The following is a 23,970-nucleotide window of genomic DNA, read 5'->3' on the forward strand; positions in this document are numbered from 1 at the left end:
GATCTTACTTCCAATCTTAATAAAGGGACTTTTGATTCGCATTCACAAGACAGTAACAAATACTATGACCAGGACTAGAGGGGCCCTGACTCCAGCCAGGTGGATGAAAGGGACAGCTGCTTTGCTGGACTGTGTGGATCTGATGGCCTGGCACATCAGACACACAGGAGTATGAGTGTCTAGTGAGTACCCAGGTGCACAGTGCACCCTAATGCCATCAAGCTATACAGGGGCAGAACCCATCTGTATTTCTGGAGTGATGGGGGATCCCGAGGCCAGTGAGCCTAACTGGGAATGAGTGGCAAAAACACCCCATTGTGACTGCCCCAGAGGCTCCGTGCGTGCTTGGCATAGACTATTTCAGGAGAGGGTATTTCAAGGACCCGAAAGGGTACTGGGGGGCTTTTGGTATAGCTGCCTTGGAGATGGAGAGAATTAAACAGCTGTCCACCTTGCCTGGTCTCCCAAAGGACCCTTCTGTTGTGGGGCCGCTGAAGGTCAAAGAACAACATGTGCCGATCACCACCATGACAGTGCACCGGTGGCAATATTGCACCAACCGAGACTTCCTGATTCCCATCCATGAGCTCATTGATCAACTGGAGAGCCAAGGAGTCATCAAGCAAGACCAGCTCACCCTTTAACAGTCCCATATGGCCAGTGCAGAAGTCTCATGGAGAGTGGAGGCTAACAGTAGACTATCGTGGCCTGAATGAAGTCACACCGCCACTGAGTGCTGCTGTGCCAGACATGCTAGAGCTTCAATACAGACTGGAGTCAAAGGCAGCCAAGTGGTATGCCACAACTGATATAGCTAATGCGTTCTTCTCAGTTCTTCTGGCAGTGGAGTGCAGGCCACAGCTTGCTTTCACTTGGTGCATCCAGTACACCTGGAATCGACTGCCCCAGGGGTGGAAATATAGCCCTGCCATTTGCCGTGGGCTGATCCAGACTGCACTGGGACAGGGTGGAGCTCCAGGACACCTGACACCATCATGTGGGGCAACACAGCAGAAGAGGTTTTTGAGAATGGGAAGAAAATAGTCCAAATCCTTCTGAAGGCTGCTTTTGCTATAAAATAAAGTCGGGTTAAGGGACTGGCACAGGCCTACACAGGCTGTGTGGTGTTTAGCTGCATGCTGGATTAAACCACAACAGCATCAGAAGGCACTTGCCTGTGAGAAAACAAATACCGCACAAGGTGTTTTCAGTTCTGCTTTAAGTTCTAATGAAGAATTGGAGCCAATTTACTGTAATTCCTTCTTATAATATGCTACACTTGCATGAATTATTGGCTTAGACATAGTAAGTAATAATTTGCATTAAAACTCAGGCACTAGGTTGTGCAAGTTGAGATAAGAAACTTTTTCTTTTTTGTGATGCTTAAATAGCATGTGAAAACAGCTATTGTTGGCCTGTATGTGTGCTCAGTCATTTTTATAACCTTTGGTTTTTTTGTTGTTCATCACAGACCTTCACTCCTCTAGTAGATAAGCTGGGTTTAGGCTCTGTGGTCCCAGTGGAGTTTCTTCTGGACAGACATTTACGTTTCCTGTCTGATGCTAGTGGATTACGTTTGTTTCAGGTATTTGAACTGTGTTCAGTTAAAGTGCAAATTTAACTTTGTGCTGTGATTGTCAGACTTTTCTTTTTTTTTTTACTGTTCCACTTCCCTATTCTTGTCTTCCTCCTTTAACTGCTCTGTCATGTATTTGCATTTGTTTCTCTGCTTTTCCAGGTGCTTACACTAACCTCCATCTGCATTCAAAAAGTCCTAGTTCCTCTCTGTACTGGGCAGTCGGAGAGCTAGCTGTCAAGCATCCTGTACCTGATAATTGCAATGAAAGTTTTGCAACAGCTTTGCATAGCTAGTCCTTTTTTCCCTCCTGGCATGTTCAGTGATGCTTTTCTTTCTTTTACTTTTTTTATTGGTTTGTCAGTCTCTGAGAGCAGACCAAAAAGAGCTGTCCCTTAAAAACTAATGATTCTATTACCTTAAAAGACTATACTTTCATGTTAAAACTGTATGTTGTTGGCAGATGGGAACAGAGAGTCAAAATCAGATTCTGCAGGAACAGCCTTCCCTAAGAGAATCTGTCAATGCATTGATCAGTGACCAGAAGCTTCAGGAGATATTTAGTAGAGGTGAGACTGTGGTTTTCTGTCTTAGAGCTACTTTGTTGTGGAACAGTTAGACTGTGCTGGGATTTGTAAGGAGAATAGTTAATAGTATCTGTTATGGTTTGATTTGGAAAGTCAATTTTCAGTTGTGTGGGGTTTTTTGGTGTTTTGATGTGGTTTTTTTTTTTTTCCCCCCAAGTTCTTTACAAAGGTGCATTATTTTGTCATGGATACAGGTAAGCAGTTGCTGAGATACAACCAGAAATACCTACTGGGAATGATCACTGAAGGTGTAGTTAAAGTAGGACGACATATTTTTGATAATGACCATGTATTTACAATTTCCCTTATTTTAAGTTTCAGTTTTCAATTTTTAAAATCTCTTGGTCTGTTCTATGGGTCTGTTCTGTGATTCTGGAAATTTAGAAGTGAAGTTACTCTGTAGTTGCTGAGCTTTAAAAAATTTATTTTGTTATGCCAAATTCAAATTTTGGCATTTTGATAATTAATACATGAATTGTTTAAGTTGAAAACATGGTGTGCCCGTGGCTGCTCAGCATAGAATAAATACCTTAACTGTTGTCTGGATGGTGTATTAGGGTTAAGCCTGATACCAGCTTTTGTCGTTAGATGGGGATCTTCTAGTTCAAATGCTAAAATGATTTTCTATCCAGAGTTTGGGTTCATGGGCCAAGTGGCCACCCTAGACATAGGCCCCTGTCTTACATTTGAAGGATGATGTAATTCTTAATGGGGATTTGGTGCCTTTTGGTTAAATAAAATGTTTTTTTGAAAAAAAAAAAAAAAAAAAAAAGGCTATGAGGATAATACTACTTACATGACCAAGTAGCTTCAGAATTGTCCAGTTTGAGCCTTCTTTTGAAGCACCTAGTTCAGGTTGTATCAGATACAGGCTGTTGGATCATGTGGATTTTGATGATCTGATATTAACTAAGTTTTTTTTTTTTTCTCTGGACTCTAGGGTAGGAGGAAAGCCCTGCATGCTGATGTGGAGAGTGAGGGCAGGACCAAAGGAAACCTTTCTGTAGATGATCCATTACCCATGCCCAAGAACTAGGACTAGTTGGTTTAGAGACATCGGATACTTGTGCAGTTATATTAAATTTTCCACAGTTACAAATATGTTTCTACTCCAAACTGCATGCAGTTTATACTGGGATTTGATGCATCTGGACTGAGTCAGAATGCTATGACTGTCCTCTGGATTGATGCTTTATAATTACTGACCTGTAGGTTAGAAAATAGAAGAGTTTAGTTAGCAATGAGCCCATGTCTAGCTTGATTTTGTCAAAAGAGTGAGTTTGTTTAACCTTTCACTTTTTTACTTGTAAACTGTATTATTTTTTTCTTTACAATAGTTTTGAGTTACAGCAATGAGGGCTTATTGACTTTTTACAGGAGAATGCTTGGCTTATGCAGGATTTGCAGTAGAAGCCCTAGCATTTTTATTTCTTTCCAGCTGAAAGATGACACTTCAAGCCCCAATTATGTGCACAGAACTCTTCTTTATTGTATGGGTCTTCATTAGTATGACTCAAAGCTTGTCTGGAAAATGTACTCAAGGTCCTTCTTTTCTAGGTCCTTACAGTGTCCAAGGCCAAAGAGTTAAGGTTTACCAACCAGAGGATGAAAATAGCTGGCTCTGTGGTGTTGTGAGCCATCAAGATCCAATAACTCGTCTTATGGAGGTGTCTGTGACTGAGGTAAAAATACAAAGCACTGCTTTGGTGTTTCTAAAATGCCATTCCTCAATATCTATGGGAGAATGTCAGCTTTACCAAAACTTGTATTTTTGGTTCTTTGTTTCTTGCTTTAAAAGATGAGTAGTTATCCATGTTGCAATTCACAGAGCTTTTTTTTTTTCCTGTTATGATGACTTTCCACAATAAATGGTGATGCACCCTTCTATAAAGGAAGCTGTAAGAATTTCTTTGGAATTGAGTGCTGTATGAAAGAATATTGGAGGTGGCTTTCTGGATGGGAGAGTGTGCTGATGTACGGAAAGCTATCTTCCGGGTCTCTTATGTTGTGGTCTTCCTATGCCTTCTCTCAGCTTCTATATGACAGGCTGTACAAGTGGTTTGAAACAAGTGTAGCATAGAGGATGAAGTCTTAGTCTAAACAAAATTGATGTATTTTAGCTTAGGCTGTTTACTTTTGCCCTGTTCCTATCAGTAAACCTAGTAAGTGTTATAAACAGCACAGAAAGCTTGTGCACTGCTAAAGTTATCTGGTTTGTATTATACGCTTCTGTGCAGTGTGACAGGTAGTTCAGTTTTACCAGCAGCCTGCTCCTAATGGCTTCCTTTTTCAGGAGCAACTGGGAACTGATCTGTGGTGCTGTGTGTGAATTACTGTAGCAGCAGCAATCGTCCTGTTTTTTTTGGTCCTGTCCCATGCCCCCCCACCCCTGTAGCCTTTTCCATGTACAGTAGAATACATGTGCAGAATGAATGCACTGAACATGCCCAGTAAGTCCTGTGTACACATACAGTAATCCTGTGTGCTGACTACTAGATCTATTGCTGTTGCACAGGAAAAAAAAGTATGCTATGTATGGTAAATAAGTATAGTACTTTGGAGAAGCACTGAAACTGTGGGGTATATGCTTTCAGCAGATACATGCCAGGAAACACCCAACTTACTGCATATCTACTATGAAATGAAAAGGTAGCCTCTGAGCACTATTATAGAGATTGGTTATTCATTGCCTCTTTTGGGGAAAGGCTGGTGAGGATATTTAGCATAAATTGATGTGCTTCCTTCCAGTAGTCTTCTCTACATCTGGCAGAGTGAATGTGCAGAAGGCTAGAACAATACTAAATCAAATTTGAGAGAGCTGTGTTTAATGCAATGAATTACTCTAGAGATACTCAGTAGAATAAATATGCAAGGAAACAGCAGTAGGAATCAAATCTGGAAGTTTTTGAAATAGAGGAGGAGCAAAAGGATAGAAGGTAAACTGGAAGGCTGTAATATTACTAAGGAAGTGGGACAGAAAGAAAAGGCAAATAGGGGAGGGGCTGCAGAGTAACCCTATGTTTAAGGTCTCTTGTGTTGATACTCTATACTCTGATTTAAAAACTAACCTCCTCTTTTCTTCCTCCTACCTCCTCAATATCAATCTGCATAAAAACTAGAGTGGTGAAATAAAGTCGGTGGATCCTCGACTGATTCATGTGGTGATGGATAACACATCTCCAAGTGAGGTACTGCAACAGTTCAGGTCTAGTATATACAGTGTGAAACTTCATGGAGATTTAGATATAAAACGTCTAAAACACGGAAGGAACTGAAAGCTGATGCTGTGTTCATTGTGGGCTTTTGATGATGTAATTGGAAGAGGAAAATTTTCTTTACTGCTTTGAGAGATGGTCATAGCTTTCTTTAAACATTCTATTTTCTTTTCATTCAGGCCTGTTTTACGAAGGTCAGCATGGATCTTGGGGGATGTTCAATAAACATGGTGGTTGTGCTCCATTTTAAAGGGTAGTGCTCTGATAAAGGAGATCTCTGTGTACACTCCCTTTTTTTTTTTCCTAACAGGATCACTCTGTGCTTCTTCACAGACCTTTTTAGGCATTTCTAAAAATTACTGCTTCTCTGAAGCAGGCTTGTATGCCTGAGGCATTTCATTGCTTCAGTTGAGAGGTTCCATGATTGGCGTTTGAACCTGTGTTTTTACCCTAGGCTAAAGGGCAAGCTATCTCCTGTAGTTAAATATTGTAGGCCTTGGGTAGTAGACAGAAAGCGTGCCCTTCAAAAGAACTGTGGGGATTAGACTTGTAGCAAAAATTAGCATGCAGATAGCTTTCATACAGTAGCAAGAACTGTGTTGGAGTGTGGCCCTCCCTGTTGCATGTTTCCCAACATTTGCCATGATGGGGTACAGCAAAGTATTTCAGCTAAAAATCTTATTGTGAAGATCCTGTTGTAGTACAAAAAAGACTAGGCTGCACTAATGCTTGTGGTCTGTGTTCACATAGTATCTTTCCTTAGATATCCCAAGATGTGATTAAAAGAAACGTTCCTTAGCTTAGAACAAAGACTATATTACACTGCTCTTAACAGAAAAAAAATGTTATTGGAACGGGCATTCCTGATTGTTCTCTTTAGTGGTTGTATGGTTTTGTCTATTATAGGGAGGGGGCCTAAAAGCAGCTAAATCGTCTAAAGGGAAAAAGAAGAAAGAAACTCCGGAGGGAAAGGATGGACGGAGGAGGAAAAACGCTTCAGATTCTGGGTGTGATCCTGCCACAAAGAAGCTAAAGGAGAGGGGTGAGGTGGATAGCAATGGTAGTGATGGAGGTGAGGCAAGCAGAGGTCCTTGGAAAGGAAGCTCCAATAGTGAAACGGGACTGGATCCAAGGGCCAAACAGTTGCCTTCATTCATTCCTCAGATTAATCGCAATATTCGCTTTGCCACTTACACCAAAGAAAATGGCCGAACACTAGTAGTCCAAGATGAGCCGGTTGGTGGTGACACACCACTGCCCTTCGCTCCATTTTCCTCTGTGGCTGGACAAGCATTACTAGTTGGATCTGGATGTAAAGAGGCAGGAAAATCTCTGGAACAAGTTGGACAAGGCACAGTGACTTCTGCAACTGCAGTTACTACAACTGCTTTGACACCGACGACTGTGAGAATCTCTGATACCAGTTTGCCAACTGTTACTGGACAGGAGAAATTGAAAACGGGCCGATCTCAAGCCCAGGGAGAGGTGAGTAGCTCATGATCCAGCACATTCAAGAAAGACGTACATACTTGCAACAGATGTTTCGCAACATATTCCTGTTACAAAGTGTGTCCATGGAACTGAGAAAACTACCTTTTTTCTGATGAATCCCTCCCCTCACAAAGGAAACCTTTCTATTATCTGATCTAAAAAAAGAACTCAAAAGAAAATTAAGGTGTTTGGAGGAGGAGTTGTAAGAGAACTTCTTAGCACTCTTCCCTTTATTCAGCCTTAATTTGAGAAATGCAGCCTTAAAGTCACTTCAAGCACTGCACTTAATGTAATTAATTTTGTTTTGTCATACGGAAGATAACCTACTTAATCTTTCTTGCCTTTATATAAACAAATATGCATGAGAATGTGCACTGAGCTGAACATTTAAGTTACTTTGAAGAGGGGGTGGGGGAGAAGCCTCAAAACCAGAAAAACAATTAGACTACTTTTAGAGGACCTTTTATAGATGCACAGCTTGTCTGTTACAGCTGTGGTATCTCCGTAGTAGAAAAATGAGCCAGTTGCATCATATACTATCTAGGGCTGAAAACGAAAATGATTAAAACATTTGAGGTGGGTAACTTTAGAATAAATTTTAATAAAGAGCTCAGTCTGGAAGTAGCTTGAAGACCTTTTAGTTGTGTCTGTCTTTTCGGGGTTGGGGGAGAAGTGGAAAAGTAGAAGGGAAACCCTGTGAAAAACAAAATAGGATGACTTTAAGTGATCAAATCAAATGAAGGCTTATAAAACAAAACAAAAATGAAACCTCACCTCAGTAAGTAGAGCAAAAATGAAGAAAGTTGTAGCCTACTGTATGAAAAAGGAGATACATTAGAGAGTCCAAGGTGATTGCCAGGAGGTTAAATGGATTACTTTCATCCCTGTCTTTTGTATTAGCTAATGGAATGGGGGGAAAGGCGAGATGTTTACCTTGGGATAGAGAGTCCTAGATGGTAAGGTATAGTGGAGAATTAGAATTGTAGAAGACAGGAGTGTCACATAATTGAACAGTTATATAACAATATAATCTGCTTTCTTTTCTACCCCACCCACCTCACCCCAAAAATTCAGACTCAGGAGCAACTACAAATTGTGTAGGTGAACAGCCAAAATTGTATATATCGTCAATGGTATTATCATTTGGTTTAAATCACTACTAATAATCTGGCTTCAGAATTTCAGGTAGACCACTAGTCCATTTCAAACTGCGTTTTCCTTGAGGGAGGGAACCTGACGTAAATCAGTAAGAGTGTTGTAGATAGTTCACATGTGTTATTGCTTCAGATTGTCCACTTTTATCATAGTGTGATTTGGTCCCTGAGATTACGTAATAAGCTTGGTTTGCATTCATATTAATATGCTTTTTAAAACTGTTAGAACTCAGTTTGTGACAATTACTTCGGCTCTAAAATGAAATATCTGAAAATCTAATATCTGGAAGAACTGTCATGGGGGATATTAATATGTTATTAAAGTTATTACAGCTGGAGTTTGGCAATGAAGGACAAGCTAAACATTAGTTTGTAGTGACACTAATGACCAGAAAGATGTGTTGCGCAGAGGCTGTGGTTGTATTTAACATGGCCTTGGAAGAAAAGTGTATTAATCATTAATATTCCTCATGAGAAGATTTCTAAGTGGAAACTCAGAGAAAAGGAATAGAACTGATGAGTGAGTTGCAGAATATAATCAGTTACAGTAGGACTGTGCGAGTGGGAAAATCTGAATAAGTATAAGTTGGGAAGAGAGCAAGTGAATATTCCGTATCACAGTTATGGGTCTAGTATAAATCTGCAAGTCAAAAAACTTCCCAGTATTTGAAGATTATAAAAATTAAGCCCTTTGTGCTTAACCTCTATTGAGTAATCCCCTGGAAGGCACCACTTCGTAGGCATCTATCTACCTGTCAGCAGATGTGGCTTGCTATGAGCAGGAACAGTTTGTTCACTAACTTCTAGAGCACTTTCTTCATTTACTTAACTTTGCAAGCTAAGTTAATTGTTTCAAGAGTGCTGGTTAAGTAGGAGAAGCTTCTCAGGATGATCTTAGGGGAGGGTGAAAGATGGGAGATTATTGAAAAGCAGCTTCAATTAAGGTTCCCTTCTTGCTGATTTGAATTAAAACAATTAGCATTTTAAATAACTTGCTTTTCTGTAAATTAGTTCACCTTGTCTTGTGTCTCACCTTTGTCCTAAAGTGTGATAAGATATTAAGTGTTCACTTTCTCAATGTGTCTTTAGTATGTAATGGATATTGTTAGCTCATTAGTTTCTATAGCTGGTAAGCAGGAAAAATTAGTCTAGCAGAAGCTTTAAAGAAGTTTCTTTATTGTAAATAATTCTGCTGGAAGTTTCTATTACAGGTGGATAAGTAGAATGCTAATTGTACAATTAGATGCACAAAAGTACTGCTGAATCAAATAAGAATCCTTAACAGGCTAATGCTTTTTCATTTTGTTTCAGAATTCCCGAAATTCACTTTTGGCTTCTTCTGGATTTGGAGTCTCTCTCCCAAGTGCTTCCCAGTCCTCGGTATTTGGGGGTGGAAGGAGCCAATCAAATGGAGTGGTGACTACAGAAAGCAAGCCTTCTGGATTTCCTTTTGGCTGTAGTACTGGACAAGAGGCTCAGAAAGATTCTGATCTGTCCAAGAACTTGTTTTTTCAATGCATGTCCCAAAATCTACCTTCCAGTAACTACTTCACAGTCATTTCAGAGAGCTTGACTGAAGATAACTCTAGTCGGGACTCATTCAAGCAGTGCACAGAGAGTGTGGGTGCTGGGATCTGTAAGGGTAAAATTCTTTCAGCGGACACTAAACCAGGAGCCCAGTCTGGCAGTTCTGTGGAGCGGAAGCTGCCTGTGGAATCTATGCCTACCCTTACTCCAGCCTTTTCACGAAGTCTGTTGAATGCTCGCACCCCAGATAGTCATGAAAACCTATTTTTACAGCCCCCCAAGCTATCAAGAGAGGAACCCTCAAACCCTTTCCTGGCATTTGCTGAGAAAGCAGAACTTAGTCCTTTCAGTGGCTTTGCATCTTCATCTCAGACAGGCGTTTCTGCTCCCTCTACACCTGTGGGCCATAAGGCCACTTCTGGCTGGCCAGAATCACTCACCTCTGCAGACTCATCTTTAGCTAAGAAGAAAACCTTGTTTATAACAACTGACTCCTCAAACATGATCTCCAGTACTCCTGGTTCAACAGTTGCTGCTGGTGTTCAGAGCCCTTCCACTGTAGGGAATGGCCGTTCCAGCTCACCAACCAGCAACCTGACACAGCCTATTGAGATGCCCACACTTTCCTCCAGTCCAACAGAGGAAAAACCAGCTGTTGGGCCTGGGCAGCAGGACAATCCTCTTCTGAAAACTTTTTCTAATGTGTTTGGCAGACATCCGCCTGGCTTTTTCTCTTCACAGGCAGAGTTTCCACAGGAGAACAAAGCACCTTTTGAAGCTGTGAAAAGGTTTTCTCTAGACGAGCGGAGCTTGACATCCAAACAGGACTCAGACTCCAGTACCAATAGTGACCTGTCAGATTTGAGTGACTCTGAAGACCAGTTGCAGGCCAAGGCTTGTATGAAGGGAATCCCGGACCACTTGATGGCAAAGCTAGGCCCCAATGCAGAGCGCAATGCTGAATTGCTGCTGGGGAAAGGAAAAGGGAAGCAAGCCCCAAAGGGCCGACCTCGCACAGCTCCCCTAAAAGGTGATGACTTGAATACAGGGTGTCTTGGAAGCACAAGGAGGTGGGATACTGGGATATCTCCTGTGCAATGAACTATGTGAACTAACCACAGGTGTAAACCTCATTTATGCTTAATAGGCAACACACAGGATATTTACAAGGCTAAAGCTTAATGCTTCCTTTACGTGAGTTAACATGTTCACTTTGAGAAATGTGTAAGCATATATTTGACAGGACAAAAGTGTGGTATGCTGGAGACTTGAACAATCTTACTGGTTTTGCATGGGAATGAGCGTACAGATCTCTGAAAATGCATATCCTTTTCAGGGGGGTCGGTATCATGCGGGGCCAGTATCACTTTTCTGTTGCAGTTAACTAATGGACTTTTACTTCTTTGCCTCACCCAGTTGGACAGTCTGTGCTGAAAGATATGAGTAAGGTGAGGAAGCTGAAGCAGTCAGGTGAGCCTTTTCTCCAGGATGGCTCTTGCATCAATGTAGCTCCACATCTGCACAAGTGCCGGGAGTGCCGTCTGGAGCGGTACCGCAAATTTAAGGAGCAAGAGCAGGATGACTCAACTGTGGCATGTCGCTTCTTCCATTTCCGGAGGTGCTCAAATTCTTCCTTCCTTCATACGTAGTCTATGTGCAGAGCTCGGACCGTGTCCAAGCACAAAGTAGTTCTGTTTTACTTATTTAATGTGCTTGGGTACAATAATGAAGATTTTGAGTGGTTTGCATTTCCCTGCATCACCTGACTGGAATTCCCTCACTGGGGCGGGAAGAGCTACTGTTGGAAGATAAAGCTATATGATACTAAGTGAGCCTCCAGGTCCAGCCCGAGAAGGCTGAATTTGCTTTATTGGGTAGAATTTTCCTGTTGGATAGCAGTTTGTGTGTAATAATGGTTCTTTCCCTCTTTCATAAGGAGTTCAGAACAGAGAGAAAATTTTGGTTTGGTCCACAAGTAACTAAACGTTGCAGGCATGAGGCTAATGTTTGACTAAATTTTGCTGAGTACAGAACTGATTTTAGGAGTGGAATACTGCCTGTGTTTTATCCCTGTGTTTTGCGCACATCTTACAGTTCTCTGACCTGTCATGCTTTTCTTTGTCTTCCTTAACTGCCTATTCTAGCAAGTGCTATGCCTCTTTTTCTAAAAAGATGTTTGTTCACGTTCTTGGCATATAAAGGATGAAGTGGTTTGTAGTATGTGCCACCCATCCAGTAAGGATTATAGCTGCTCCTTTTCCTGAACTTGTTAAAAATTAATCTAGCACTGAGATTAAAGACAAGATTGTTTTTGCTTGAAAATGAAGTTACGTTTAACATTGGCAGGGGACGTTCAGGGTTCTGTACCTTATGCTGTTATACCTGTTACCGTACAAAGACTAGGAGAGTCAACAGCTACTGATAAAACACTGTGACTCATCTTTGTGGGGAGCAGTGGCAAGAATAGTAGGCACGATAAAGATTTTTGGATGTCTTGTAATGTGAACTATTAGAACAGTTGCCAAGTGCTAGTGGCCCTATTCAGAACTGGAATACTGGTTTCCCAAAAGTTAGGAAATAACTTTCTCCTGAGTTAAAATAGAGAATGAGAACCATGCACAATTTTACAAGCAGTATTATGCTGCAGCCCAAATAAATTGAATATTGTCAGCTCTTTCTATTAATAGTATATAGAACTGTGACATACCAAGCTGTAGTGATTTCCTGTATGTGGAATTTTGCAGCAACGCTTACTGGGACCTGGGGATTCATTGTAGTGGGTTTTGCAGCCATTGCCTTTGTGTGCCTTACTGTCTGTGTTATTTGGATTTGCATAATAATTGTACTGGCTGTAGAGTATAGCACTCTAGCTCAAGCCTTTTCTCCACTTTCTGGGTTTATGTTCTGACACAGATGGCATTGGAAGTTAAAGGTGGTTGAGCAGCTTCTCAATTACTCCATCCTGTTTTCTGCAGGCTGATATTTACACGGAAAGGTATTCTACGAGTAGAGGGTTTCTTGAATCCACAACAGAGTGACCCTGATGCCATGAGCCTATGGATTCCTTCCTCCTCCCCTGCAGAGGGGATTGATCTGGAAACTTCCAAATACATCCTGGCCAACGTTGGGGACCAGTTCTGCCAGCTTGTTATGTCAGAGAAGGAGGCAATGATGATGGTGGAGCCACATCGTAAGCTGGGCTTTTGACGTGTTTTTTGTCCATCTTCTTTGTGTAATGTGTGTACAATGCAGTGGAATAGAGTTGGAAGTGTTATATAATTTTTGTTAAAATGCTTCTCCTTTTCTTCCAAAAAGAAGGCTACATTCACTTCTTTGGGGTGTGTGTAATTGTGGGACCAGCATTTGGGATTTTTCTTTTGGATCATTGCAACATTGCTACCAAGGAAGCTAACAGTAATTCTCCCAGACATCATTAAATTATTTTTTTCAATAAATAAATGCAGAAATCAACTGACACATGCTCCTAAGAAAATAGAAGTTAAGTCCTGAGCAGCTATGCTTTAATGAGCAGCTTGCCTTACACATTCCTATCCTGTTATGCTCCAGGGACATCACATAAAAGCTCAGGGTATTCTAGGGAAGGACCAGCACCTGTGTTCAGTCTGCAAGGACTCAGCTGAGCACCTAGTTGACAGTATAAGTTCATGTTATTTGTTCATAAAACCAGCAGAAGTTTTATAATCTTGCTGGAAGTTCTATAAGTGCTCCTCGAAATTATGTTACTACAGAACTCTTAAGTTGCTCCGTTTGCTTGTACTGTGTGCATTTTGGGACTTGACCTTAGCTGCTCTTAGAAATGGGGATTTTAATAGTGTCACAAGACTAGCAACTCAAAGAATGTGTCTCTGGATGTAAAAAGTATGTGTTTCTATACTCTGCCCTCAAATCATGTTTCTGTGAATTATTTCTTTTTTTAACGTTACTGTGATATTCTCAAATTAGGTGGGAGAAATGCAAAATGTCAAAGCAAAATTATTCCTAACGGTCCTTCTCTTTATAGAGAAAGTGGCATGGAAGCGAGCAGTACGTGGCGTGAGGGAAATGTGTGATGTATGTGAGACAACACTCTTCAATATTCATTGGGTTTGTCGCAAGTGTGGTTTTGGCGTCTGTTTGGACTGTTATCGGCTGAGGAAGAATCGTCCACGTAGTGGTGAGTACTGGGTTTTTTACCCCGCACTGTAATCTTTGAACTGGCTGGCTTTCAGTGGGAATAGCTTCTGGGAAGTTGCTGAAGGTTTTGTGGGAGAGTTAGTGAGTATCAGCCTGGGAGGCTGGAGGTTTGGAATTTTGGCACTACTGTCTTACATGCTGATAGTCCATTCTTCATTTCCTTAGATACCTGTCTTTTATCTATTTGGTTAGAATTTGTTTATTAAAATTATAACATCAGCAGGCATAGGCCGTGTACTGAAACAGACTACTATATAGTTCCAGCTTTTCCTTGGAGAGTATAAAAGAAAAATTAAGTAATATCCTAACAGTTCAGAACTATCACAAGATGAACTGGTAAGCAGACGTTGCAGAGAACTCCTTTCTGTAACAAGGAGTTAGACTGGAAAGTTTTCTTCTGTTTTTGATTCCTGGACATGCTAGGGTTTGTAATTCAGGAAAGTTCAGTAAGTTCAATTTCTAACAAATAGAGGCACACTGTGTTTACAAAAGTGAATACCTGGTTGCTTTTCTGTGTATTTTACTGTATTGAGACTGCTTTGGTAGTGTGGATGCTCATAATGGACGATCTTAAGGGTAAGGCTATTACTGACGGTTACATTGGCATACAGAGGAGATGTAGAAAATACTGGATGTGAGTGTGAGTACCACTGTTTATTCATTATGATAAAGGTGCCAGAGAACAGCGAATGCATTATAAAAGTAATGCATTTTTTAAAATAGATAAAAGTAATCTTTTTTTATACCATTGTTGCGGCTTAACCCCAGTAGGCAGCTAAGCACCATGCAGCTACTTGCTCACTCCCTTACGGCACTGGGACTAGGAAAGAGTAAAGGCAAGAGAGCTTGTGGGTCTAGATAAAAGTTCCTTAATAAGCGAAGGAGAAATAGAGAAAAATAAAACAAAGCAAGTGATGCAAAGGCAATTACTCACCACCTCCCAAAGGTTGACCTGTGCCCAGCAGTTTACCAAGCAAAAGATGTCTGGCTCCCTTAAACCCCCTCCTCTCTGTTTTTATTGCTGAGTGTGACATTGTATGGCATGGAACATCCCTTTGCTTAGTTTGGGTCATCTACCTGGTGGTGTTCCATCCTAAGCTCTTGTGCACCCCCAATCTCTACTCACTGGAGGAGGGTAGAGTGAGAAACAGAAGACCTAGACATTGTGCAAACACTGTTCAGCAACAGCTAAAACATTACCGTGTTATCAGCATTGTTTTGGTCACAAGTCTAAAACACAGCACCACACAAGCTGCTATGAGTAAAATCAAGTCCATTCGAGCCAGACCCAGTATAATAACGAAGGCTATGAAATTCCTGCCAGAATACACCAGAAGACAACATAACAATCTTTATGATGTGGTTAACCAGGGTACAGTGGAAATAGTTGAAAGTAAGTAGAATAGGGTTTATTGTGTCTGGCACTATACATGTTTGGAAGAAGCATTTAGGACTTAATGTGTCACTGACAGAATGTGGTATAAAGATGTCCATGATTCAAGGGCAATAGTCTCTTAACCCCTTTTCTTCTCGCATCGGGAAAATAAATATGATAACCTTACCTGTGGCGGGTTAAAATGAAGAGATGTCCAGGGCGTATGAGAAGTTTTTACTCACTGGTGTACAGAGCGGGGTCAGCATTGAAAAGATGGATATTTTACAACATCAAATGATAGTGGGGGGGGGTGGGGTGGTGTATATGTGTGTGTATATATTATTGCTTATCAGTGATGTCTTCCTGAAAACAGTACTTTAATTATGGATTATTAATCAAGTCTGAAGTTTTGGAATGGACCAAAACGTAGAACCAAGGCATTACTTAAATACAATTACTTTCCTCAAGAGACTTCTGAAGTCCTATGCTGTAGAAACAACCTGTGCAGATGCCAGGTCTAAAGGACACTGAAATGAAGTTATATTGGATCCTTCTCATGTTCTACCCCACTCACCCTTTCCCCACTTCCATTTTTAAAGGAAGAGAATGGCATGCAGTTTATTAAGAGTTAGAAATTTGTCAGACTATTTTTCAAATTATTACTTTGCTACTTGTTAGCTTCTTAAGTAGATATACTGACAGGAGAACTTGGTTTCCTCTTCGTGGAACTGATCTGCAGGTACTTTTTGTTGAAAAATCTTGGTAAATGATGACAAGAAAAGATAAAATTATTCTGTAACTTAGGAAAGCATAACAAGAACGAGGGCATGATATTAAAAAACTAAGTCTAGAAGCCACAATTTCCAGGTGATTGACAATAACAAGCTACTAGCGATGAAGGGAAAATTACTGTGGTAGTTTTACAGCAACTTCTTTGCCTCTTCAGATTGTATCTAATGGTCTGTATTTATAGCTTATTTCGGAGATCACCAGGTTAATCTCCTGCACTATAAAGAATCTAAAGAAACAATATTGATGCAGAAACATCAATTGTAAAATTTTAGTAACTTTAGTACAAAATTTTACTTTTTTTGTGTGTATATTCCAGAGACAGAGGAGATTGGTGATGAGGAAGTCTTCTCATGGCTGAAGTGTGCAAAGGGTCAGTCTCATGAACCAGAGAATCTTATGCCAACGCAGATCATTCCTGGTACAGGTAATGATTTAAGCCTGAAAGGAAGAATTCAAACTTTTTTCTCAATCATGAGCAAGCAAGTGGAAAACATACTAAGATGGTTGATATTCTGGCTGTTACCTTTTCTAGCATGGATTCAGAGGAGCCTTCCACTTGCTACAGCAGAAGGGTTATAGGGAAGGTAACCCAAGTAAGAGTAAGCTGTGGGTTTGAAGTAAACATGCTTCTGATACTAGCTGTGCCTTCTTGTGCTCAGCTGTTTTTAGTTGTATCAGTAAATTTGGTTAACTTGCAAGAAATACCTTTTCCTTTTGTTGCAGGGAGGGGAAAGTAAATGGTCAGTGCTGACCATTTATTTGACTGTTTACATAGCTGGTCCTAAAAAATCATAGAATCAAAGAATGGGTGGAAAGGACCTTTAAAGATCCACTAGGCCAAACACCCCACCCCACCCCCCCACCCCCCAATATGCAGGGACATCTTTCACTAGACCAGGTTGCTCAAAGCCTTATCCCACCTGACCTTCCAACACTTGCAGGGTTGGGGCATCCACAACTTCTCTGGGCAACCTGTTCCAGTGTCTCACCAGCCTCACTGTAAAAAAAAAAATATTTCTTTTGTCCAATCTAAACCTACCCTCTCAGTTTAGAACCGTTGCTCCTTGTCCTGTCATTACAGGCCCTGGTAAAAGGTCTCTCTCTGTCTTTCTCACAATCCCCCTTTATATATAGAAAGGCCACAATAAGGTCTCCCTGAAGCCTTCTCTTCTCCTGGCTGAACAAGCCCAACTGCCTCAGCCTTTCTTCATAGGAGAGGTGTTCCAGCCCTCTCATCATTTTCATGACCCTCCTCTGGACCCTCTCCATCAGGGCCATGCCTGTCTTGTGCTGGGCACCTCAGGGCTGGACGCAGGACTCCAGGTGGGGTGGGGTAGGGTAGAGGGGGAGAATCACCTCCCTTGACCTGCTGACCACGCTTCTGTTTATGTAGCCCAGGATATGGTACGGCTTTCTGGGCTGCAAGTGCATATTACTGGCTCGTATCTAAATTTTCACCTACCAGTGTCCCCAAGTCCTTTTCCGCTGGGCTGCTCTCAATGCCTTCATCCCTCTGTCTGTATTGATCTTGGGGATTGTCCCAACCCAGGTGTGGGACCTGGCCTTGTTGAACTTTGAGGTTGGCTCTTCTGATCCCATTCCTACACATCCAGGCAGCATCCCTGTATTCTTCCCAGGATACACGTCCCTGGTTCCACTGCCTATGCATTTTCTTTTTACATTTTAGTTTGACCAGGAGGTCCTTAATGACCCATGCCGCTCTGCTGCCTTCCTTGCTTGAGGTTTTTTTTTTTTTTACACATGGGGATTGAGAGCTCTTGCACTCTTCTGAAAAATATTCTTAAAGAGTGGCAAGCTCTGTTCTGCTCCTTTGTCCCTGAGGGCAGTTTTCCAGGGGGTCCCATACACTAATTCCTTAAGCAACTGAAAGTTTGATCTCCTAAAATTCAGCATCCGGACTCTAACTCTTCACCTGGCCCATATCCCTCAAGACTGTGAATTCTACCAGGGCATGATCACTGCAGCCCAGGCTGCCACCAGTCTTGACATCTCTAATTAGCTCTTCCATTTTGGTGAGCAACAGGACCAATAACACTTATCCTCTGGTCAGGCTGTCTCCTGGATTAAGAAATTATCCTTAACACACTGCAAAAGTCTCCTTGACTGCTTACAGCTTGCTGTGCTGCTTTTCCAGCAGGTGTCAAGGTGATTTAATTTCCCCATCAGAATCAGAGCCTGTGAGCATGATGGTTCCTGTAGTGGAAGTAAGAACACTTTGTCAATAGGCTCTCCTTAGTCAGGCAGTAAACACCAACAGAGAGGTTTCCTTTGTTGTCTTGGCCCCTAAATTTTACCCATAAGTGCTCAGCCTGTTCATCACTGTTTTTCAAAGACAGCTCTGTGTAGTCAATCCATTCTGTTACTCACCCCCCACCCCACCATGCTCCAGCTGTGTGATTTGTCCTGTCATGTTTCAGTGATACTGATTAGGTCATAGCTTTCTAATTTGCAACAGTGACTTCCCCCTCCTCCTGCTTGTTACCCATGCTGCATGCATTGATATATAGAGGCACTTCAGCTGGGCTATCAACCTTGTCACCTCCTGAGAGGAACATGCCCAAATGCCTTTGAGGCGCTTCAACAGGCATTTCCCTGTTGGTTCCTAATACATCAGCAGCCCCTGGCTCTTCTCTGTTGCTCAAATCTCTGTCCCCTTCCCCCACTAAATCTAGTTTAAAGCTCTCCATAGAAGTCTGGCCAACTTGTTGGCAAAGACTCTCTTGCCCTGCTTGGGCAGGTGAATCTCATCAGCTCCCAAGAAACCTGGCTTCTCAAAGATTCATGATCATAAAAGCAAAAATTTTGAGTATGGCAGTGGCCACACAGCCAGGGATTCAGCTGTTCAATTCATCACCTCCTTGCTCTTGCTAGGAGGATCAAGGAGAGCACCACCTGTGCTCCAGATCCTTTTAACATTGCTCCATTGCTGGTTTTAAGTTGCCTCATTGCAGTGTCATTGGACAGTACATGGAACAGTAGAAGCAGATGATAATCTGTATGATTTGCCAGGTTTGACAGCCTCTGTGACATCATGAAGCTAGTATTAGCACAATTCTCCACACTACTCAGAGACAAGTGTCTTGTTATAGCTTGTGATCTTGAGGATACTTAGCAGTAACACCAAAAAAACCAAAACCCACCCCTCTGAATATATATTATAGTTAAGGCCTTGTTTTTAGATTTCATTGTATGTGCTATTAAAGATTTTAACTTTATTTCCAGCGCTTTACAATATTGGAGACATGGTTCATGCAGCACGAGGCAAATGGGGTATTAAAGCCAATTGTCCATGTATTAACCGGCAGAATAAATCGGTGTTGAGACCGGCTGTCACTAATGGAATATCACAGGTATGTAATTTGAGGCTGAAATTACCTTGTTTGACATTACATTTTTAAGATCTATTAAAATGTTAGATCCTTTAGACTAATCTATTGTAAAACACGAACTTTTTCTCCATGTGTATTCTGAGTGTTTTAGCTGAATAAAAATCACCTGGGATGTTTTTCAGGGATGTGTGCTGCAACTGTTATTCACCGAGTGACTATTTGGGCTAATACTCTTACATAGAAGTTGGGCAGGAAGCCATTTGTATTGATGCTGGATCTTAAACCGCAATGAGTAGCTTGCAACATGTGTGTTTATTTTATTATGATTCCTGAATGTTACGCTGAATCTAGACTAGTTCTGTTACTGTTGACACAAAAAATCCTCCTGTTTTGGGAAAAAAAAAAAAGAGAGAAAGAAAAAAAAAGGGCGTGCCTGGGCTTGTGTTAAAAGTTGACATGGAAAGAATTCACACCGCAATTCAAGTTCTGTTATACACAGAGAAGCTCCTGTACTCTGCTGCTACATAAACATAAAGGAACTCCACTGTGCGCTTAAAGCAAATGAACAAACAAAACCAACAAATACAACCTAATGCACTGGATAACTAAAATGTCTCTGAAGTTGAAGTCTTCCTTTCATTCAACATTTAGCAGTTGTTTATATTTTTGTTTTAGCTTCCAACGGTAAATCCTAGTGCATCAGTCTCTGGAAACGAGAGCACCTTTTCCACTGGAGCAGGGACAACAGGAGTGGGGCAACTAGAAATGGACACTGTTCCAAAATCTGAAGCAACTGATAGTAGGGTAGAAGAATCTGCAAAAACAGAGACATTACCAACCAGTAACACTGGTGAAATAAAGACTAACAGACCACTTTGTCCAGAAACAGCTCCATCGTCAGCCTTACACTGGCTTGCAGATTTAGCAACGCAAAAAGCAAAAGAAGAAACAAAAGGTAAGCAGAAGACATGCCCTCTGGGGTTGGAATTAAAAGATAAATGATAACGTACTGCTTGGTTGCTATTCTTTGTGAGAGTCCCTAGCCCTAAATAGAAAAGAACGTGGTCATTTTTCTTCATTTGCCTCTTAGAACCAGTTTTCTTTTACAGGCTTAGGAATATGCAAAGCTGAAAGATGATATGGTTGAAGATGAAAATACCGTCTTGTCACTCCCAGTTTATTTCCGTGCTAGTTCTTGTATTTATTTTCCAAGTAATAAGCATCTGGCATCCTGATGTAAAGTGATAGTAATTCATTTCAGATGCAGCTCCATCACTTTATAACTATTGAAGTAAATAAAGCTGTTTTGTGTGCTATGTGCTATTTCCAAAGAATTGAGAGAATAGAGCCTACTTGGAGGGTCAGATGAAAACTTATAACTTCTTTAATACTCAACAGTTGGAGTGTGATTCTCAATGTGAAATAACTGTTTGCAGAATACACCTCCCATTTGTCAGAGGCAGCATGAATAACACAGGATTTATTCCTGTTCGTATGTCTAGCAGGAGCTACTTTCTATGTCAATGTTAAATGTTTATGACACTCTCACTAGTTTCGTAGGGCTTAGCCACTGTAATATTTTGACTACAGTTAAAGTTTATTAAATATTTCATATTGAAACATTAATTCAAAAAGTCAAGAAAATGTCTTTTAATTCTCTTACAAAGCTGTGGTTTCTTGTATCAGACTTTCAGATCAGATCTACTGTGCTATTCAAAACCTTAACTAACAGCATATTATGGGTAAAATCTATCTGAAGTACATGACGTCTTTGATTCTCTTTGAGGTACCTCATTCACTGTTGCAGTAATAATTCACCTTTACCACAAGATTCCGTCAATATCTAATGCAAGAGCAAATAACTTCAGATAACTTTGTCATCATTTGAACTTTGCCTTTTTTCTTCCCTGTTTGTTTTTTTTTTTTTACCCCAATGTTGATATTTATCTTGCAGAATCAGGATCACTGAGGTCAGTGCTTAATAAAGAATCCCATTCACCCTTTGGATTGGATTCCTTCAACTCCAGTACAAAGGTTTCCCCACTAACCCCAAAGCTGTTTAATAGCCTCTTGTTGGGCCCAGTGACATCTAGCAACAAAGCTGAAGGCTCCAGCCTCAGAGATCTGCTACACACAGGCCCAGGAAAGCTTCCTCAGGTCCCATTAGACACAGGAATCCCCTTTCCTCCGGTCTTTTCTGCAGCTTCTACGGTAAATAATTTTATATTCCTTCAATAATACCTGTTCTAGGAAACAACTTCATTATGATCTAACAGTTTTCATCTAAATGTTTTTATAGTATCTTATTCTTAAATGTTGAAACAAATACAGTATCTTACCACCCCGTAAAGTTCTAAAGAATTTTGATGTCAATTGTTAGTTTGTGGTTTGGCTTATTACTGCTGTGGAGAAGCTATTCCTTGCAAGAGACCAAGAGAGTGAGTTAAATATAGTCTTTACATTGTTTAATTGATACTCAGCATCCCTATAAAAGCTCACTTTAAATTCCGCATCTTTAAAAATATTGCAAGAGCATACCACAGAAAAAGACAAAAACCTATGAGCAAACCAGTTCCTTAAAAAAACCTTATGTATACTTGAAAGGCATTTAACATAGAATAAGAATTTAAGGTGTAGTTGCTATCTCTGAATGCTTATTCTGGAATAAGGATACTTTGTTTCTTGTTAACCTGTTTTGGAGGAAATAACCTAGGAAAAAAAAAACCAAATCAGTGATATTTGAAATGGTTAAAAGCATTTAGATTGAGAAGGATAGATTCTATGGAATTTATCAAGGCTTAGCTCTTCTTGAAGAATACATTCTCCAAAAGCTGAGGCAGATAGAATGAGGAAGATGATGAAATGGCTTGTCTCATAGCAGAACCTTATTTCCCCCCGCCCCCTGTAGCAGGCTGGAAGGATGGAGTCTTAATAGTTCATGTTGTTTGTTTTTGGTAGAGGGAACTGTACAGCTATATGGGAAAATTATGTCGCTGCTACAGGAGAGTGAATCCAACAATATTTACCCCCCCCCCCCGCTCATCACTGAGTACAGGCAAACTTGTGATCACTTGTTTTAAAGCAAGTTATTCCCTCAAGGCTTGAGAGGGCCTGTCTCAACTTGCATCTGTGTCCCCGCAACTCTATGCATTCTTTCACCATGTCATATCAGATCCGTTGGGTAATTTTTCACTTTCTTGACTTCTGGTCTTCACAGAGTAATTTAGATTTGAAAGAACTTGTGGGGAAATCTGGTCTAACCCCACCACTTGAATGCCTGGATGCTTAATATAGAATGTATATGAACGAAACATACCCGAGAAACAACAGTTGTGTTGGTCAAATTGAGAGGAATAATAGCTGAACATCAGTCAGCATTGTGCCCTTGCAAACTGCCCTGGGCCACATCAGGAAGCTGTAGCTGGAGCACATCAAGGAACAAGATTACTTCACTGAGCACTTGTTAGGCCACACCTGGAACAGTTTCCAGGTTTGGTCTCCCCAGTTGGAGAATGACACTGAAAAATTGGAGAGGGCCCAGTGGAGGGCTGTGGAGAATGATTAAAATGCTGGAGAGCTTGACACATGAAGGGTTGAAGAAACTGGTTCTCTTCATCTTAGAGAAGAGAATGCTTTGGGGATCTTATCAATCTTACCATATCTAAAAGGTGGTTGTAGAGAATATGGAAGTATTCCTTTCACAAGGATGTACGGTAACAAGAAGCAATGAACACAGTTGCTTCAGGGGAAATTCTATCTGGATATAAGAAAAAAGCCTTACTTTACATTCAAGCAGTGGAATAGGCTACCCAGAGAAGTGATATAATCTTCCCTGAGAAGTTATGGTTTGGCTTGACCCAGCCCAGGGTAACTTAACCTGATTTCAACAGAAAGTTATACTAAAGGGTCTCTAGGTCTTCCTTCTGACCTAGACTCTTCTATAATTCCATGAATATTTTTTACTGCATTAATATCGTCAGTTACAAATAGTGGTACCTTTTAGATTGATAGCTCTGCACATGGTTAATTTTCTGACTATTGAACTTTAGTTTTAAAGAAGATGGCAAAATTGTTCCAGTATTAGCTTTTTGCTTTTACTGTTCACTCAGCTTCCAGTCCATGGTTTTGTTTTGGGGTTTGGGGGTTTTTTGGTGGGGCGGGGGGCAGGGCAGGGAGGTTTTTTTGGCTAGAATGAGAAGCTCTTTGCTACCAGAAACCTATCACACCCCTGCCCTCTCCCATAGATGTCTTGCAAATAATGGTCCAGCTAGAGTTTATCTTCTGCTGAATAGATGAAATATATTTAGTGTCTTAAGTATCTTGCTATAGGCAAGGCCTATAGGCAAGCTTTCATTTTTTTTTTTAAGTTAAGAACACATTTTAAGGTTATGTTGTTAATATCTTCCAAATTTTAAACATCCATTGAGGGGTTTCAAATGTCTCTTGAGGAGCATGGACACCACAACCAGAGAGGCTGCCTACTAATGGTTCTAATAACATTATACGTACAGGAAGCACTTTCTCCTCTCTGTCAGTGTTTAATGTTCCTGTATTCATCAGCTTACCTGTGCCAGGGTTCAATTCACTTTCTCAGTAATGGAATGAGGAAAATGGGGAAATAGACTTGAGATATTAATGAAGTTAAGAAAAATATGAACCATTTTTACCATCAAAGTAGCAGCGTTTAGGTCACTTAAGTTTTCTATTCC

At 40.8% G+C, this 23,970-nt stretch overlaps 1 protein-coding gene across 4 annotated transcripts in view; it reads left to right on the plus strand.

Annotated features, from left to right (window-relative positions):
- Positions 1 to 23,970, plus strand: part of KDM3B (lysine demethylase 3B) — a 75,331-nt gene that overhangs the window by 27,069 nt on the left and 24,292 nt on the right. For 3 of the 4 annotated variants that reach the window (XR_012662197.1, XM_075103068.1, XM_075103069.1), the window contains exons 3-15: positions 1,472 to 1,585; positions 2,040 to 2,145; positions 3,721 to 3,845; positions 5,283 to 5,351; positions 6,285 to 6,863; positions 9,335 to 10,580; positions 10,967 to 11,168; positions 12,526 to 12,740; positions 13,572 to 13,724; positions 16,228 to 16,335; positions 19,155 to 19,282; positions 19,937 to 20,216; positions 21,216 to 21,472. Coding sequence is in view for 3 of the 4 variants with exons in the window: in XM_075103068.1 (XP_074959169.1) it covers positions 1,472 to 1,585; positions 2,040 to 2,145; positions 3,721 to 3,845; positions 5,283 to 5,351; positions 6,285 to 6,863; positions 9,335 to 10,580; positions 10,967 to 11,168; positions 12,526 to 12,740; positions 13,572 to 13,724; positions 16,228 to 16,335; positions 19,155 to 19,282; positions 19,937 to 20,216; positions 21,216 to 21,472 (3,582 nt within the window). In the remaining variant the exon portion in view is untranslated. Of the gene's footprint in view, positions 1 to 192; positions 795 to 1,471; positions 1,586 to 2,039; positions 2,146 to 3,720; positions 3,846 to 5,282; positions 5,352 to 6,284; positions 6,864 to 9,334; positions 10,581 to 10,966; positions 11,169 to 12,525; positions 12,741 to 13,571; positions 13,725 to 16,227; positions 16,336 to 19,154; positions 19,283 to 19,936; positions 20,217 to 21,215; positions 21,473 to 23,970 lie in introns of those variants that run through there. The other variant, XM_075103070.1, reaches the window with a different exon arrangement.

Source organism: Phalacrocorax aristotelis, chromosome 8 (assembly GCF_949628215.1).
Source record: "Phalacrocorax aristotelis chromosome 8, bGulAri2.1, whole genome shotgun sequence".
Classification (NCBI taxonomy): Eukaryota; Metazoa; Chordata; class Aves; order Suliformes; family Phalacrocoracidae; genus Phalacrocorax; species Phalacrocorax aristotelis.